The sequence below is a fragment of the Equus przewalskii genome, chromosome 5 (assembly GCF_037783145.1).
Source record: "Equus przewalskii isolate Varuska chromosome 5, EquPr2, whole genome shotgun sequence".
Classification (NCBI taxonomy): domain Eukaryota; kingdom Metazoa; phylum Chordata; class Mammalia; order Perissodactyla; family Equidae; genus Equus; species Equus przewalskii.
This window is the reverse complement of record NC_091835.1, coordinates 5,417,452-5,436,992: the sequence shown is the minus strand read 5'-3', so window position 1 is coordinate 5,436,992 and position 19,541 is coordinate 5,417,452. Positions and strand designations below refer to the sequence as shown.

General features: G+C 39.3%; 1 protein-coding gene across 16 annotated transcripts in view; it reads left to right on the top strand.

The window, feature by feature from the left end:
• The window catches only part of FN1 (fibronectin 1), a 65,586-nt gene that overhangs the window by 21,433 nt on the left and 24,612 nt on the right, over positions 1 to 19,541 (top strand). For 8 of the 16 annotated variants that reach the window (XM_070618224.1, XM_008538261.2, XM_070618226.1 and 5 more), the window contains exons 14-26: positions 2,248 to 2,428; positions 2,623 to 2,799; positions 3,624 to 3,752; positions 3,859 to 3,948; positions 4,727 to 4,921; positions 5,654 to 5,926; positions 7,260 to 7,526; positions 11,358 to 11,452; positions 13,136 to 13,304; positions 13,738 to 13,824; positions 15,560 to 15,751; positions 17,307 to 17,579; positions 18,678 to 18,860. In XM_070618224.1, coding sequence (XP_070474325.1) covers positions 2,248 to 2,428; positions 2,623 to 2,799; positions 3,624 to 3,752; positions 3,859 to 3,948; positions 4,727 to 4,921; positions 5,654 to 5,926; positions 7,260 to 7,526; positions 11,358 to 11,452; positions 13,136 to 13,304; positions 13,738 to 13,824; positions 15,560 to 15,751; positions 17,307 to 17,579; positions 18,678 to 18,860 — 2,311 coding nt within the window. The remainder of the gene's footprint in view (positions 1 to 2,247; positions 2,429 to 2,622; positions 2,800 to 3,623; positions 3,753 to 3,858; positions 3,949 to 4,726; positions 4,922 to 5,653; positions 5,927 to 7,259; positions 7,527 to 11,357; positions 11,453 to 13,135; positions 13,305 to 13,737; positions 13,825 to 15,559; positions 15,752 to 17,306; positions 17,580 to 18,677; positions 18,861 to 19,541) is intronic. The other 8 variants (XM_070618225.1, XM_070618223.1, XM_070618228.1 and 5 more) reach the window with 1 other exon arrangement.

Here is a 19,541-nt window from a genome sequence, read left to right as displayed (position 1 = left end):
CCCCAGTATGGGAAGAAAATCTAAAGTTTCATATGTTTTATAACTCTTTCAGGGGAAAAAATTGTTGGCGTCATTTCCATAATTTGAAAAAAACCCGAGCTAAATTCATATCTTTCTTTTCTGGTTTACTTTTTAAGTGATCATTTCTGGAATTTTGATCCTCTGAAGTTATTTAGATAGAAGAGAAGGAGATGATGAGAAGGAAGTAGAGATGAGGGATGATGGTTGGTTTATTTAAAGAATGAACCTTGTGATTTTCTAATAAAAACCATCTAGAAATCAAAGAAATCATGCTAAAGAGGATATTTGGTCTATTAAGTTTTAGGTTTTTCTTACCCCTTCCAACCTACCCTGCTATATCTCCAAAATTCATGGCTCATAGTTTGAGGAACACTATTTTAAACATAGGAGAAAAATGTCCATTTTTAATCACAGCTATTGAATTCTAGCAATTAAAAACAGGATAAAGCAAATCAAAACATTGGACCAACTCATACAGTTGTATTTAAACTCTTGAGGGAAACTCCAAGCTGTTGAAATCATTCTTTTTCTTCTTTCACCCTCTTTTGTAATGTCCGTAGCATATTGAGTAGCCATTTGCAGAACTTTGTACCTAGTGATGTGACCATGGAATCTTTTTCCCTCCAGCACCTTCTTGTCTCTTACCTTTCATCTCATCACCAATGTTACTTACTTTAAACTTGATTCTGAAGTATTATGTGAGACCACTGTAATAAGGGACATTTATAGGTTGGTATAAAATGTATGTTAAATTGGAAAGTCCTCAAGGAGTGGTAATGATGAATTTCTTTGAGATTTTGAGTTTCAAGGGCTGGCCCTGGGGGCCTAGTGGTTAAGTTCAGCATACTTTGCTCCTGTGGTGCAGGTTCAGTTCCAGGCGCAGACCTACAGCACTCATCTGTCAGTGGCCGTGCTGTGGTGGTGGCTCACATACAAAAAGAGGAAGGTTGGCAGCATATGTTAGCGCAGGGCAAATCTTCCTCAATTGAAAAAAATATATATCAAGTCTGTAGGGACACCTGACTCGGGTCTCTTCTCCCGTCCTCAATCACTCAGTGTCATTTACAACTTATAGCTACAATTTGTAATGTTTACAAGTATTAACTTCTCGTGTGCTCTCAAAAAAATTTTTTCGGGGGTTTTTCCTTAATGTTCGTCACATGAGAGTTTCCTTTCTAGTATTATCTTCTGATAGTTAGCCAAAAAAGTTCACATTGAATAAAAGGTTTATCATGAAATCTGAGCTAATGGAGCGACCAATTTCAAATTTTTTTCACAGTGTATTTGAGTTAAAATTTAAATTTAAAGAGTATTAGGATCACTTTCATTTATCCCAGAAATATAAATGAACACCTGAGTATTTGAATTATTGAGGAACTGATTGGATAACTTTTAAAAATCATTGGGTGTGAAAAATGTATTTTGACTTATGTTTGTTTAGAATATTTGCAACTTAAAAAGATCTCATCTTGTTTGAATAAGGGCGTTTCTTTTCCACACATTTTATTGCAATGAGTTTTGTGATCCGCGACATATTAATGAAGTTGGACAGGATGTGAAAATGTAAACTGGAAGCAGAGACTAAATAAATCAAAATCGCATTCTTCTGGAGTCTTGCCCAAAGTTGGCTAACCACTTTTGGTAGGGTAGTTCATATTCAAGAATGAGTCATAAAAGCAGACCAACTGAACCTTATATGTGATGGCCCTAGGAGCTGAGTCATCAGGCAATATTGCTTTGACTGTTTCTGCAAGGCAAGAAACTTGAATTGTGTCCCAAGTGACAGATAGAATATATGGCTTTCTCTGCGTCAGAGAGGAATATATCTGTTCATTGTAGAAATGAAAAAATTGAGAGAGGCAAAACTTAGGTTCATCGTATTATGTTGCTGGTATTAAATAATTAATCTGGCAAAAAGGAAGGTGCCAGCACCTGTGACAGTGTAGCCTTGGGGGAGATGGAAATTAAATGGGAGAATGCAAGTAAAATACCACAGAACATAGCACATAGTAAGCTCTCCATAAATATTAACTATAATAATAATTATTTTTAATATTAACAAACTCTGCTACAGGTCCCTATTCTGATTCGGTTTTCCATGATTTTCCTCCATGATGGGACTGCCTGGGCCCCTCATTCTTCTTTGAAGGTTACTCCATGTCATCTCTGAACATTCATCCTTGTGAATACTTGTGTGATTTTTTTTTTTTTAATTTAAATTTTTAGAAAAATGCTCCAGGCCGTTGGAAGGAAGCCACCATTCCAGGCCACTTGAACTCGTACACTATCAAAGGCCTGAGGCCAGGTGTGGTATATGAGGGACAGCTCATCAGTGTCCAGCACTACGGCCACAAAGAGGTGACACGCTTTGACTTCACCACCACCAGCACAAGCCCAGCAGTGACCAGTACGTACCCCAGTGGCCTCATGTCTGTGCTTGCGTTTCTCAGAGCTGGCTCTCCTCAAGAAGTGCTTTTCTTCTCCATTCATATTCTGCCATGGATGGCACCCACTTTTTTTTTTAAATGATATTCTACAGACAGTGGCAGTAAGCTTTCCTGATGGCTGAAGGCTCTCTTTCCTCTCTCTGTGACTCTGTAGGCAACACGGTGACTGGAGAGACAACACCGTTTTCCCCCGTTGTGGCCACTTCTGAATCTGTGACTGAAATCACCGCCAGCAGCTTCGTGGTCTCTTGGGTCTCAGCTTCAGACACCGTGTCAGGATTCCGTGTGGAATATGAGCTGAGTGAGGAGGGAGATGAACCACAGTACCTCGGTGAGCTAAATGCGTTGTCATGACAGATTTTGAGTGGCTAGTGGTAAATCCTGCTTAGGAGGAGGCATCCAGGCAGGTGGTCTGTGAGCTTGGGAACTAGTTGACAGCTCAGACTAGACAAACGACCCTCTGGTATGAGGAAGGGAAAGGACCGGTGCTTTCTGGAACTGAACTGGGTTTTTCCTGAGCCATGCTCACATTTCCCTGGTCCCCGACATGCACTGTGTTATGCATTTGCCTGGGTGCAGGTCCATACAACAAAAATGTTTTCTCTGTGTATGTGATTGCCAGTATGAAGACTGTAGCAGAAAATGTTCGTTTTTGGGGGTGCACAGTACCCTCATTCGTGCTTTTCAAATTCTCCTGTTTAGGGCCTTTTAAAAGCCTTATTGTAGAATAATAGACATACTGAAATGCGCACAGATCATAAACATAGAGCTCAAGGAATTTTTATAAAGTGAATGCACCCATGTGACCATCACCCAGATCAAGAAAAAGAACATCCCTCCTACCCTACTCGCCATCAGCCCCCACCCGTAGCCACTACCCTGACTTCCAACCACAGAGGACTGTGTTTACAAAAATGGGGGTGGATTACAAAAATTATACATCTTTCGAGAAAATATTTGGAAAATGGAGAAAAAAAGAAGAAAAATTATCCCATAGTGCATTGATAATTATTGATTATCCATTAATACATTCTCTTCTAGTTTCCCCCTGTCCCCCATGAATATATAATTTTTAAGACGTCCTTCTCATAGGCTGTAGAGTCATTTAAGGGATCAGTATGCTCTGATTAGTAACTTTTCCTTTTTATTTCAAAGATCTTCCAAGCACGGCCACTTCTGTAAACATCCCTGACCTGCTTCCTGGCCGAAAATACATCGTAAATGTCTATCAGATTTCTGAAGAAGGAGAGCAGAGTCTGATCCTGTCTACTTCGCAGACAACAGGTAGATGTGTGCTACATGGTGGGTAAAGAATCTTTTTTTCATGAAACAGACCCATAGCAATATCTCCTGACTCTTTTCTTCTTTTCTTTCTTTCTTTCTTTGTTAGCGCCTGATGCCCCTCCCGATCCTACTGTGGACCAAGTTGATGACACCTCGATTGTTGTTCGCTGGAGCAGACCTCAGGCACCCATCACAGGTCAGCTTAGCTTCCTTTTCTTGGCTGCCTTGTTAATCTTGATGGCATAAGAGGTGAAGATTCTGATCTGTGGACTGGCATATCATTTAAATATCCTATCTAATTACTAGACTAGAGTAGGGATGTGTGTGTGTGTCTGTGATATTAATTAAGAATATGATTATTTTCAAGTCTTAACAGCCTTTCTTATGAATCATTGTCCCTCGAATCCATTTTATCAACCCTCTACCCACACATAAAACACACACAAAACCTCTAAGATCAGCCCATTGACTTATTAAACCAGGCGTTCCCATGGTAGAAGAGGGGTAATTTTTCTGAAAACCTTACTCTCTTACTCTCAAAGACGTAACTGAGTTGCCTCCTTAGCTCACTAGTTGACTCAGGTGTCTGAATTTCCTGAAAGACACAGACAGTGCTAGACAACTCCGTGCTCAGGGTGCTTCAGTAACTGCTTCCATTGTCCAGAGCTCAAAGAGAAGAAATTGATTTAACATGAATATTTTCACCTCACGGCTTCTCCAATAGACATTTATTAAGGATTTTGGGTCTTTAAGGATGATAGTCATTTTTAAAGAGGTTTGCATGGCTGTTCGTATTTTATCTTTGTAGTCAATAGTCCTTATAAGAAGTGGCAACATTGAAAGAGTCAAAAAGGATCACTAGTCCTTAACTAATCAAGCAAGATGCCAGGGGCTATTGGAAAAGGCGAATTTATGACTTTTAAACCTCTGTTTCATAAAACAGTGTGTCCTGCTTTTTTCTCATCAATCTGCAGGATACAGAATCGTGTATTCACCATCAGTAGAAGGGAGTAGCACAGAACTCACCCTTCCTGAAACTGCCAACTCCGTCACCCTCAGCGACTTGCAACCTGGGGTTCAGTATAACATCACCATCTATGCTGTGGAAGAGAATCAAGAAAGTACTCCTGTTTTCATCCAACAGGAAACCACTGGCGTCCCACGTGCAGGTAACTTAAAGACGCTTCCTGTGGTATCTTATCTCATAAGGCTTAACAAGGTAACGTCTTTAACCTCCCTTTTCTTGGAAGAATGAAACTATCCTTGGATTGTGTTCATCCCACCAGCCTGCCGGGGAGGACCAGAAGTGTGAGATGAAAGAATAATTGGCTCTGTGGGAGGGTTCCTTTGTGTCTGTCAACAATTTCTATATGCAAGTAACTTTATAGATTATTTTATCTGTAAACTTCTGAAATTTGGCTGAAATGTCCTCACTATAAAGTAACCTATCAAAGTTGGCTATTGGCCTTCCTGATTAAAATCTGCCACCATAAAGTCTTTGTATTTTTCCCCAGAAACTTAAGGGTCAGTTCATCTGTTGCTTTTACATATTATAAAATGATTCAGTAAAATGAAAACCGTATTGTTTTTGTTGTCACCATAAGGGTTTTTAAATTATTTTTTTGTATATTACTTTTAAACCCCTCCAAAGGACACTTCATGTGTTGGAAACTCATCTGCTTACCTGCTTATTTTAGATAAAAGCTTCAAATGTCGTATGGAATCAGTATGACTGAATCCAGAAAATATAAGCAAAAACCATCTTCTCTGGTTAAGAGACAAACTTAGCATTTCTGGAATGAGAGGCTCTATGAATTGCCTTATATGCGGCTGGGAAACTGGCTTTTCAAAACTAATCTTCAGTCGGAATTGTGAATGACCTGTTGGCTCTTGTCTGTTAGATAAAGTTCCGCCTCCCCGGGACCTGCAGTTTGTGGAGGTGACAGACGTGAAGATCACCATCATGTGGACACCCCCTGAGAGCGCGGTGACCGGCTACCGTGTGGACGTGCTCCCCGTCAACCTGCCTGGGGAGCACGGCCAGAGGCTGCCCATCAGCAGGAACACGTTTGCAGAAGTCACAGGGCTGTCCCCTGGGGTCACCTATCACTTCAAAATCTTCGCCGTGAACCACGGGAGGGAAAGCAAGCCTCTGACAGGAGAACAGACAACCAGTACGTCCTGCTTCTGACTACCTCCACTCCAAATTCTCCACTCTCACTTCCAATGTGTGGTGATGTGCAGCCTACAGTTTGCTCCTAGGTGTACAGCTAGAAGTAGGAAAACACTCAGCTGACATAAAGCACGTTAAACTTGAAAACTGAACTCAGACAAGCTCCACAGACGCTAAATGACAACCCAGATGCATGTGCCAGTGGAATGGCAGTAAGAGAGGAGACCTTAAGAGAACCCAGTTTTCTTTGCTAATGGAGACGTGGATTGAAAATTGAAGTGCATTTTTGTGTAAATCAATATATCTAGATCAAACTTCAACTGTAGACTCTTAGCACTTAAGAGTAGAATTACTGATAAATAGTAATTGCTAAAATGTTTAGTACTTACTAGGTACCAGGTCCTCTGCTCTGTTCTTTATGAGCATTGTCCTCATGTTTATATGAGAATATTTGTATGAGGATATCCTCAGATTTGTCATCCTCGTTTGGCCTTAATGAGGAAGATATTATTATCCCCATTGGATACATGAAGAAACCAAGGCTTATAAAAATTTCTGCAACTTGTGAGGTCACAGATCTAGGAAGTGATGGAGCTGGATCCACACAGACCTATGTCTTTTTGACTGCAAAGCCCACGCTTCCAGTGATTCTGCTTGCCTATCTCTTAAACATTTCCTCTCTTTTAAAAGTGTTTTAAATTCTGCAGGGAAACTGCTAGTTGTCGTACGCAAGAAGGAAACTCACAATTTGTGTGATTCTTTCTGAGAATGCAAACTCACCGATGTCCTCCCATGATTCTGAGGTTCTGAATATATTGTATCATTATTGTCTTATCTGAATCATGTGAAAATAACGTTTATTTCTCCAGCGGAGGACCATTCATTCAATAAATACAGAGAATATTGCTTTCGGTCCATATGGAGCTATCTTTTTGCTGCCCTCTCAGTGGGCTTATTCCTCTTTTCCTAACATGTTTGGCTGAGAGCAGAGAAAATTGTGGCATTCACAAGTATGCGTTTTGGGTTTTTTTTTATACCATCTCTTTAGTGTTAGTATAATTTTGGAAGATGATGGGAAAGTCAGGCTGGAAAATTAGTTTCCACAGGATCAAAGTTAAGCAAAAAGGGTCAGCAATTTCTCAGGACTGACACAGAGTTTTGCAAAGTTCTGTGGAGCACTCAAATCTCTGACTGGCTCAATTTTTCCAAGGTTTGGACTCTTAGTTTCAACCCTGAGAAGAGAAAACTTGGAAAATTCAGCCAAGCTTTAGAATTTCAGTACGATAATTACTGAGGTTTCAATATTTCTCGACATATTTCATCTTTTTTTCTAGAATTGGATGCTCCCACTAACCTCCGGTTTATCAATGAAACTGAGTCGACTGTCATAGTGACCTGGACACCCCCTCGGGCCCGGATAGCCGGGTATCGGCTGACCGTGGGCCTGACCCGGGGAGGCCAGCCCAAGCAGTACAACGTGGGGCCCTCTGCCTCTCAGTACCCACTGAGGAGTCTGCAGCCTGGGTCTGAGTACACCGTCACCCTCGTGGCCGTCAAAGGCAACCAGCAGAGCCCCAAAGCCACTGGAGTCTTTACTACTCGTAAGCCAAAATTTAAATATCTTTTCTTAGTGATGTCGTAAGTTCTCGCCTATATTCACATTCTCTATTCTTCATTCATATTTTTAAACAGTTAACTTAAAACACTAGGGCAAGGTTTAAATGAAAAATTGTTTTTAATTAAAAAAAAAAAGATTTAAAGCCCTGCTACTCAAAGTGTGGTCCGTGGACCAGCTGCTGGTCCATGAACTGTTTGTTACTAGATAACAAGGAGCTTGTGCCAGCAGGTGAATCATGAAGTACACTGTTTAGTTCAGGTGATCAGTTTTTGGCAAGATTTTCTTGATGAAGGAAGCAGTGCTGTAAATTACAGATGTTGCTCAGCTCCTTATGTCCTTCTGGGACCAGCACCTTGAATAACACCGTTTAAAGCATCCAGTTATTTGAAAACTGAATGCTATTGTATTAAATGAATTTACCAAATACTAATTAAGGCAAGAAAAAATCAGCAGCTGTGTCTACACCCTGATACTTTGGATATCAAATGATAGCAGTCAGTGTAGAATAAAAACATCTACCAATTGAATAGAAACCAACAGAACAAGAAGCCAAAGAAATGATTTCTTTACAAGTGTTGACCGCCGCAGATTAAAGTACTTCTGAAGGAGAAAATAGCTTTCCTAAAAATTACTCTTGAAATTCCAGAGAGGGAAAAATACTGAAAATAATTTTGGTCATGTCCGTCCTTTTGCTCAGCGTTTGATAGGAAGTGGCCTTAAATCTCTACATCACAATAAAGGGCTGTATTCATAAACTGATTTCTATTAAACACATTCTCATTGACATACAAAGAACTATGAGAACGTTTATTTCTACCTGAGCGCTATTTGTTCCTTTTAATTCAGCGTTTTGAATTACAGAAGCACTTAACACTTTTTCAGCATATATTGCAACGATGAACTACTTTGCAATTTTCTAAAATCTTTCAACAAATCTTATTCTTTGGCTAATTTAAAAATATAGATGTTAACAATCATTCAAAAAAATCATTCAAGATAAGCTTAATTTGTAAATAACTATGGAATTTATTTTCCGAAGAAAATTCTCTATAAACTTTTCCCTGTAGGAATTCATAATTTACCTAAAATTATTTCCATTTAAATTTCATTTATGAGGTTTGGTTAGTGAAGTCTTTTTTTCATAAGTAAGTGCTAATGGTAAGCAAGTAAAATCTGCTTTTTATTTGTAAGTTAACCTTTAAATTTTGCTATTTTATGTTACATGTTCCTAAGACACTCTAAAATTTATTGACATGAAATCAGTGTCTTTGTATTTCTTGTAAATATCTATTTCTTATAAATGCCCTTCACTGAATTGGAATGGAGATTTCAATAGATTTCGTCTTTTACTAACCACATATAATTCTACATATTATCTTTTTTACTCCTTAACATGAGACATATTTTCTGTAGTTTCTTTTGTTGGATAGAGTGCCTATAAAAGAAAAAGCATTTTAAATGATACTAACAGTAATTGAGTAGAGTGGAGTGGGTCAATATAGACGATTTCCGGTACTTTTGAGGATGTTGATATATTGGACATGTTGTTTTATGTTCTGCACAAAACATTTATATAAAATATAATTATATTTGAGTTAAAGTACTAATAGTCAAAACTAATTTTTTTAAGTAACATAGTGCCTTGCACATAGTATAATTTCAAAAAATATTTGTTGCATAGATAATTGAAGAAAGAGTGAGAACAGAAATGGCTCAACCAAGCTTAGATTGAAATAAACCTACATAAGTAGGGAGTCCTACAACTTTATTTGAACTTCAAGTACTCCCTGAGGCTGTCAACAGCAGCAGGGATTGCATATTTTAAAAATTGCTTTAAGTTTCTGTTGCTTTTTACTGTCTTACCAAGCTGAATTCTGGGAATAACTTTTCTGGGTTTTGTAACTTGTACTAAATTCTTCAGAGCAAATGTGAGAGGGGGGTGGAATGCTGCTTCTGGGGAAAATTCAGCTTACTCCTTTATAAATAGGGCAAATTTTATTTCGTTAACAACCAGGCTGTTCTTCACCTAACAAGACCTGCCAGAACTCATGGCTTATACTTACAGTCACATCCTTTGTTTGACATCAGTTTGTGGGTTTGTGGTTTGGAGATTTTCCTGTAATGGTCTTCCCAGGCAGAGAGCATCCTGGCGGGCTCAAGCAATAGAAAACACCCAATCTTAAAGCCCAAGACAATTGAGGAGAATGTAATTTGTGAAAAGGTTGTGGCTTTCCAGATGTTTAGCGAAAGAAGCTGACTGCTCTCTGAATTGTTTCTTGTGGCCATTATCATGGTCACTCTGGGCTGGCCACTGCATTTTGGCAAAGTCAGCAGCAGCCGAGTGGCATATGATTTCTGAGACTCTGGGAAGGCATCATAGGTCACCCATCCTAGTTCCCCTGAAAACACCATCAAAATAATAACATGCTTATGAAACAGCTTACTAAACCAGTACTACTTCAGTTCAGCCATTAGAGCAGCCATTACAAAGAGGCCCACACACATATTTTACTTTTTCCCACACAGTATTTTAAAAATAATTTTTTAAAATTGCACATTACAGTCCAAACTGGAAAGCAATGGAAGAATTGCAACACTGGGCCTGAATTCCCACATGGCAAAGAAAAAACAATTGACCGGAGCTGAGTAGTGACTGGAGTCTTAAGACTTTTAATCTCCATTTGTATGATTCTGGAGGATAACTCTTTATCTAATCAGCCATTCTCAATTTAGTACAAATGCACTTAGTAGGTGCCTTCTCAGTGGGCACAGAATTTGGTTGGGATGTAAAGAGGAAGGAATTGTGAAGACCAGGGCTATCAACACACTTGAAACCCTTGAATTAGCTCACCCTACTCAAATGTCTTGGTTTCTGAGACCTCACTTTTCCTATAGCAGCCAGTTATTAAAATGCTTAGTCTCCTTCTTAGAAGATTTAGTCATTCAACCAATTATATTTTAGAGATTCTAAATTCATAATAAGTTTTGTACGCATATTGTTTTTCTTCCTCTCTTGTTTCTTTAAGGAATATCTTCACTAAGAGAAATAGCAATGATGTCAGGATGCCAGGAGATACAAAATACATTTTTATTTTAATTCCTAATTCCAGTGGCAAAATACTAAATTTCTGCAGTATGATTAATCTGAATGAGTAATTACATATTTAAGGAAAGAATCTTTAGAATTTAGAAGCACATCCAGCATGGCAAATTTTGTTTAACTTTCATTTGGTATTTCCGTTGCAACCAAAAATAATTGGTCGTCATTATAGAATAATTCAGAATAAAGCTATTTTTAGATTACCATCTATAATTTAACTTTTGTTCTCAAATTAAAGATTAAGAAGCAGAATGATAATCAGTCTGTGGTGACCAGTTTTACATTTTATATGGGATTTTATGCTGATGACATAGGGAAATTTATTGTCATCAAACTGAAATCCCAGACATGATGAAAAGACACAAATCCGAGAATCCAAGGCGTTGAAAGGGTCCTCTGAGGTCAGCTAACCCCTTGTTGCTGGAGTCTGATTGACGGACCGGCAGCATTGACGTTACAGGAATGCTAAATACCTAGTCCCGTGATGAATTTACAGAAGCAGAACCTGCGTTTTCGCCAGGTCTCAGATGATTTGTGTGGCACATAAAAGATTGAGAAGCACTGACCTACTCCAAATTCTCAGCCAGGGAAGGGACATATGTTACGTTGAGGATCCAGTAGCTGGTTAAACTGAGGTTCTTGATAAAAATACTTGCTATCTACATTCTATGCAATTACCTGTGGTTCCAACACATATTGATTTCCCTTCCACAGTGCAGTCTCCAGGCTCCATTCCACCTTACAACACAGAGGTGACTGAGACCACCATTGTGATTACATGGACGCCTGCTCCAAGGATTGGTTTTAAGGTAAATTGCAGATATTTCTCATCTCTTGGGAGATAGCCCTGAGGTGCCTTCATATTTCTGGATGAGGCAGAAACAGGATGTTCAGGAGTCAGGAGACCTGGGTTTTGTTCCTTCTTCTGTTCAGTGTGGTCTCTGACCACATTGTCGTGGCATAATAAGCCTTCTGCCTCACCGAATCCTGGAAGGATGGATTGAGGCAGTGAAAATGCTTTATTAACGATTAAAACATTGATATGGAACTGTTAGTTGTTGTTATCTTATTTTCTTTCTCCTTTCCCCCGGGGAACTATGTTTAAAAATACATAGAGAAACACCATTTGTCGTGTTGTTCTAAATAGATGTCAACAAGTGCACGAAAACCAATTTAAGGGAGGCCAGTTAAACTCAGAGTCACTTAAAAATCACATTTTCATCCAATCAGTTTCATTTCAACTTGTTCAAAGCCCCTTGGGGGAATCTCCTAATAGAATTTAAGGTGAAAGTCTTCTGCAGATGTCTGGATTCATGTTCTTTAAAGTAATGATTTTAGGAAAGTGATGAAAACAAACGAATAGGTTTAAAAGAATTCCTTTCTTTGGCATTTAGAGTGTGGAGAGAGAAATATTTATTATAATTGGAAATCAAGACTAAATCCTCATAACTGTTTGTTTAAAAAAAAATATGCCAAAGCTCGGTTCTTTTTTGAAATATGTGAATGGCCATATCAATGGTTATGCTACTTAAATATAGAGAAACCCTTTTTGAAGATTTAGTCTACCTTTTAAATTTCCCTAATAGTGTCATTCTGACTTTCTCGGCCTTATAATGAACGAAGGATGTCTCTAGAGTTGAACACTACTCGATGACACAATATTCCCTAAGTTTTTGAAATAAAGTATTGAAAGGATTAAAAATTATAGGCACATTCATGGGGCTGGCCCCGTGGCCGAGCGGTTAAGTTCACACGCTCCGCTGCAGGCGGCCCAGTGTTTCATTGGTTCAGATCCTGGGCACGGACGTGGCACTGCTCATCAAACCACGCTGAGGCAGCGTCCCACATGCCACAACTAGAAGGACCCACAACAAAGAATATACAACTATGTACTGGGGGGCTTTGGGGAGAAAAAGGAAAAAGAATAAAATCTTAAAAAAAAAAATTATAGGCACATTCATTTCAATTCTTCTTTTGTACACATTATCCTGCAAGTTGAAGCTATGAACGTACTTCTTCAAAAGGAGTGTTTTTGAAGTACAGTGTGTTAAAGGGGCTGGTGCCTTTAAATTAAATGTTAACAACTCAATAGAGAGAGAGAGAGCTAGAGGATTTCTTCCAGCAAAAAGAAAAAATAGAAATGAACTGTTATGTGGCCCAAAGCCTCTGTGTATTTCTGGGTTTTGCCAGGAGATGATTTATCAAGCAATACACTGTGGAATGACATTTCTCTGGAAACTTTCATTATAAGCCACCTTAATGCAGTTCTGGAAGATACCTCCCCGACTTGGCCCCCGCGCTCCCCATCCAGGGACTTTCCAGCTAAAGTATCTAAAAGAGCTGAAGTAAGGCACCCACTCATTCCATACTGAAAGCCCAGTGTGCCGTTGCTGAGGAGTTCCTGTTATACAAAGCATAACCACAACCTCTCAGCAGTAACTCAGCTCTGGAAATGTTTGTCCGAGGTGTTTATTTCGCTCTTCTTCTTCTAGCTGGGTGTGCGACCAAGCCAGGGAGGGGAAGCACCGCGAGAAGTGACTTCAGACTCAGGAAGCATCGTTGTGTCTGGCCTGACCCCAGGCGTGGAATACGTTTACACCATCTCAGTCCTGAGAGATGGGCAGGAGAGAGATGCGCCAATCGTGAAGAAAGTGGTGACACGTAAGAGGAGTTCTTTGCCTCTTTTTTTTTTAGTTTTTAGAATTGTTCCACTCTTAAAAAATAACTGATATCAACATTGCTTTTTACTTACGGAAGTGGCACAGGGGAAAGATGCCATCCCTACTCATAGTATGTGCTATTTCTAAATCTGGAGTAGCAAGTTCAACTCATGTCATATATCCCATGGTCAGAAGTGTTCTTTCCATGTCAAAAATATTTACGAAGTGGCAAGGCAGAAAGAATGTCAGTAGTATTGTAAAATCGTTAATTGTAACAAATCTGTCAGAGAATTGCCGTCCATCATGGTTTCATAGCACAACTTCTGTATTTTTACTGATTCCTATAGGAGAGAAAGAGAGAGAGAGAAAGATTCCGGAACTCAAGTACTTTGTGTTAGCTTTAACTTTTAATTTAAAATTTTCTTTCTGTTTAGCATTGTCTCCCCCAACAAACTTGCACCTGGAGGCAAACCCCGACACTGGAGTGCTTACGGTCTCCTGGGAGAGGAGCACCACCCCAGGTAAGCCTGGGATCTACTGGGGGCCAGTATCTGCAGAACCTTTCCAAGACAGAGGCCTTAGGAACTACATTCCTTTCAGAGAAAGATAAGGTCAAAATTCTAAGTACCCAGCTCTCCGTAAAAAATACAGGGGTCCGTGATTGTACATCATAGGGTGACGTGTAGGATGTTTTACCGCATGTTTATTTAAATCACGGGAAAGAGAACAAGGCAGACCCTTACTGAGCTGTAGGGAATTGTGAGGGCTGAGGAGGAACATTCTGGAAGGTGCCTTTTGCTCAGTGACATTCAAAATTGCCAAACAAACAACTGCAGTCATACTGCATAATTTTCTTTTTTGCAAGTTATCATAGATCCTAAGTTTATTATTCACTGAAGTTTTACAAATACTCTGTCATGAATTACACCACAAAAATCTAATATTCAAGTAGCATGATACACCACGGCAACGACGGGAGAAATTTTAGCTATTCCTGGCCTTTGTCAAGCCCATGTGAAAGCCTCTTTAAATGAGAAATGTTAACTAAAATGTCACTGTATCATTTAATATTGGGCACATTGGGGGAATCACTGTTGAAATAGCAGGATACTTATTATTGAGAAAATTCTAAATTAAACCAAAACAGAAGCTCTAACTCATGTTGATTGCATCCATAACTGCTGCACTCCTTAATTTAAGGGCTATATTTAGTTTATCATCTCCTTATTTCTAATTTTATTGTAATTTTTTCAACAGTTCTCACCTTTGCCTGGACACACAGCTAAGGGGGTTATCTCTAATGCAATCACACACAATAAAACCGCTCAAATTATCCTTGTTAATCTCCCTCTGATGGAGAGTGAGTTTGGTGAAGTTTTCCTTACCTATGGAAACATTTTAAGCCAAAGCTACACTATTTCCAGCTGAATTACTCTAAATTTGAAACTTTAAGTTGGCAAGTTTCGTGCTTGTTAGAAGCTGGATCATTCATATTTGGTCTTAATGGATGGCCTAGCCCCCCTTCTGGATGGTCAGTGGCACATGTAGTGACCTAAATATTTATTCCGCATCCAGTTGGGTTTCCTTGTACATACTTCAGTGTTCACCCTGTTTCTCATGACAAAATGTACTGTCCTTTCCTTGCCCTTGGGTGATTTTAACTTAAATATACTTTCTCATTTTACTTTTAGTCTGTCCCTGAGGATCTCTAGTCATCACTGTTTTAATTCGAACGTCTCTATCCCCCTTCACGCCCTTACTCCCCAATTTCTCTGATTCCTAAAGTCTTCAGCAGTTACTATTCTTTCTCTAGAATAAGTATAGCCACTTTAGTTTTCTACTTTTTCTCCGTTCTTTATTCCCTTCCTGCAAATCCCATAGGTTCAGACCTTGTTAATTAGGAGAGCCTGCTTTGGGGAATGTTCTTGAAGTTGAGAGCCATTCCTTACTAAGCAGGTAAAATGCAGTATTCTCCAGCTGTCCTGCAGGTGATCCATTAAGGAAAAGCAGGATAGGGTGGCAGAAGGAGCGTGGAATTTGGAGACAGAAAAGCCTTTGGTAATCACTTCCCCTTTCCAAGAATTTTCTTTGGACTCAGGAGCTTAATCCCTGCCTCAAAGGGTTGTTGGAAGCACTGAATGACAGTAGAGTCCTTTCCCCATTTCCCCTTTGTGGGTCCATCATTGGAGTCTAGTTTAATACGCGCTGGGTTGCAAATGTTCCATGCAGTAACGACCTCCTTTCCATTTTCTCCAGACATTACTGGTTATAGAATCACCACCACGCCTACAAGTGGCCAACAAGGCTATTCTCTGGAAGAAGTGGTTCATGCAGATCAGAGTTCTTGCACTTTTGAAAACCTGAGTCCTGGCCTGGAGTACAATGTCAGTGTTTACACTGTCAAAGATGACAAGGAAAGTGTCCCTATCTCTGATACCATCATCCCAGGTAATGGAAAAATAAGCTGTTATCCTCAGAGTGGCAGCTCCAATAAGAGTGGGGATTAACATCTTAATCCCTAGATGGTTGAGTGTGTCAAATAGATTTGGGATTTAATTCTGACCTCTCAACCACACTCTCCAAAACCATGAAGTCAAAGCAACTATTTGGGAAAATGCTTGCTGTTAACACTGCTTGACTGTCTGTGCTTCACTGGGATGCTGTTTGTTGCGATGAGTATGTAATGGAGTGACAACCATGGCATTAACTCTGTACTGTCCGCTCACGTGGAAATATTACTAAAACGATGTCATGTGTCTGTACTCAGTACTGACAGGCTAAAAGTAATATGGTAAATGCATCCCATCAGTACATTTGTGCCTGATTTTACAGTCCATATCAATTTTCCACAGCTATCTATAAAATAGTATTTGTCTCCATATGTGAGCCCTGAAATAGCACTTGGTTGACACATCTAATTCTTTATCTTACACTGTGTAATCCTTCTTTTTTAAAATTGAGGGAAGAAAAAAAAAAAGGAAAGGCCTTCTCTTCAGGGTATTCTTTCTGGTGAATTGAAAGACAACATTAAAAAAACCTATCTAGGGGGGCTGGCCCCGTGGCCGAGTGGTTAAGCTCGTGTGCTCCGCTGCAGGCGGCCCAGTGTTTCGTTGGTTCGAATCCTGGGCGCGGACATGGCACTGCTCAACAAACCACGCTGAGGCAGCATCCCACATGCCACAACTAGAAGGACCCACAACGAAGAATATACAACTATGTACCAGGGGGCTTTGGGGAGAAAAAAGGAAAAAAATAAAATCTTTAAAAAAAAAAAAAAAACAACCTATCTAGGGATGGGCTGGTTGATTGCCCAAAATTGGATTATGACAGAAGAAAAGCGTTGGACAGGTTGTGTCCCCCTTCGCATTACTTAGTAGAATGCTTTTACTAATGCTAATTAAATAACTTTGATTATGAATTTAACAAAATGTTGGCACTGGCCTTGGGCTCAGGCCTATCTGTCTTCTGCCTGAAGGTGCTTTTGAATGGCACATTTCACACCATACCTTCATAATGCATTAGCATTATGGACATAATGCTGTCATGAGTTTTGTATGGGGAAAAAAAAACTCATGAACCATTTTTTTTAACTTCATTTATGCAAGCTTTATTTTCCTATTTAAAAAGTTTTGGATTTTTTAAATATTGCTCATGCTTACTACAGATTTTACGACTAGGTTCTAGGAATGGTTTTGACGTCCTAAACAGGCCTATAATTTTTAGGAACCTGAGAGGTTTAAACTGTACTGTTGAGAGACATTTTCAAAGTGACAGAAAATCCCTAAAAGAATATTACAGTCTGTTTTATTCTCCCAGGGCAGCAAACGATTCATGATGCTTAGGAAGTCTTTTCAGATAATTTGGAAGAGATTGCATATTACCATCATTGCTTTAACAGTCCATCAATTTTACCACTAGTAACCTGATGTACACTGCTTTATTTTTTCCTCTTTTTTGCCTCTATTTCCTTTTGCCCTCCCCCCTTTGCTTTGTAACTCAATAGAGGTGCCCCAACTCACTGACCTAAGCTTTGTTGATATAACCGATTCAAGCATCGGCCTGAGGTGGACCCCGCTAAACTCTTCCACCATTATTGGGTATCGCATCACAGTAGTTGCGGCAGGAGAAGGTATCCCTATTTTTGAAGATTTTGTGGACTCCTCAGTAGGATACTACACAGTTACAGGGCTGGAGCCTGGCATTGACTATGACATCAGCGTTATCACTCTCATTAATGGCGGAGAGAGTGCCCCTACTACGCTGACACAACAAACCGGTGAATTTTGAAAACTTCTGTGTTTGAGACGTGGATAGTGTTGCATGCTGCCACCAGTCACTCTGGTTAAATATGGATGTTTCAAGGGAAAAGCCAGCAACCTGCCAAAGATTAAGAGAGGGCGGGTTGAAGGGTGAGGAATCATGCATATGCTAAGCTGGTGGATGGAGACATGTGCAAGTAGTCTTGAGTATTTAAACCACAAATATGTATAAAGCTAGAGAAATAGAGATATCTGATCTATCAAATACAAAATAGCAAAGGTTAAGTGAATTTGCAGACTGTAGTTTTTTTAAATATCTAACATTAATACCAAATTGCATAATGAGCACCACTTAGTAAGAAATGTACTTCCAAAAATGTGCCATTATGCTCTTCCTTCTGCTCTTCGATAAACTCTATCGTGATCCTTCTTTGTAGTTGACTAAAAATCCATTAAAATTTAGAGTAGAATGGATGGGGGTGTGGTTTTGAGGTAGAAAAAGAAACTTTGGAGCATTCTAGGTTTCACGGTCATGGTGAGGTAAAGAAACTCCTCTTTAACCACAGTCTGGCGACGAGCATGCAACATTATGAAGGTTCTCTGCCTGCATGGTAGGGAACACGCTGAGAACCAAACTGCATGAGCCCTTTTCACTTGTAAGTAGACTTCACTGAATGGAATCGTAGCTATGCCAGTAGCCATAGTCAACTCATGTCGGGACATTTAGGACCCTCTTGTCCTTTTGTCTGTGTGCATGTGTTTCTTTGAAAAGTACTGCTATGTTTTTCTTTGCTGTGTGGCAACTTAAGCCTCTTCAGCCTGGGATAAAATCATCTTCAGTGGCATTAATAACGTACTTAAAATCAGCGTATTTAAAAGTTGATTAAAATCATTCTTTAAAATATATTGATGGAAAAAAGGTTAAAGAGGCCTAACAGTACTGTATCTAGTGTTTTATTTTTAACAGTAGTTCACTATGATTTAGATTAGATTATTTGCATGATTATGACTCGTTTCCTTTATGCATGAAATCCTGGTTTTGCCTTTCCAGTTATTTTTGTTAGCTTTAACTTTAAAATTACATTAACTTAGTCTTCCTTCTTCTTTGAAACCAGCCGTCCCTCCTCCCACTGACCTGCGATTCACCAATGTTGGTCCAGACACTATGCGTGTCACCTGGGCCCCACCTCCATCTATTGAATTGACCAACCTCCTGGTGCGCTACTCACCCGTGAAAAATGAGGAAGATGTTGCAGAATTGTCAATTTCTCCTTCAGACAATGCAGTGGTCTTAACAAGTAAGTGGTCAAATGTATCTACTCAATAAATACAAAGCTAGAGCATAAGGAAAGAATGCTGATTCTCAGGACCAACCGAGATCAAGACAGTTACAACAGAGCTACAGACTAAACTCCGACTCCAGCATGCAGCTCTGTCAATTTTGAAAGATGTCATGTTAATTATTTTAACATATCTTTGATAGCTCCAACTTTTTAAGAATCATAGTGGAAAAACACCAGCAGTGAAGTTCAAAGACTTCAAACAAGTTCTGCTTCCAATTAAGCACGTAAAAGTAAATGTTTATCGAGAGAAATTGTATGGCTAAATCTAAATGTTTAGAGAGAGAAAAAATGAAGATTGAAAATAGCGTCACCATATGCTTTAGTCTCATTTTTTAAAAGTATCAGCAGGTAATCTATTTAGCATTTGAAAACTTAGAAGCAGTAACTGATTACTCAGAATAGATCAGGAGGCTGTTTTGAAGAAGAGCTAGAAGTTTAATTTGTACTTCAAAAAGAATCTTTTAGCAGGATTTCTCTGAAGCTTGAAGACGTAGAAGACAGCTGACACTAAAATAAACAACAACAATTTATGGAAATCGTCTCTTTCTAGTTCCTACCCTTTTGAAATAGACATTATTTATCAAAGAAAATAAAAGGAGGCTGCAACGTGGTGCTGTGTTTCACATAAATGTTGCT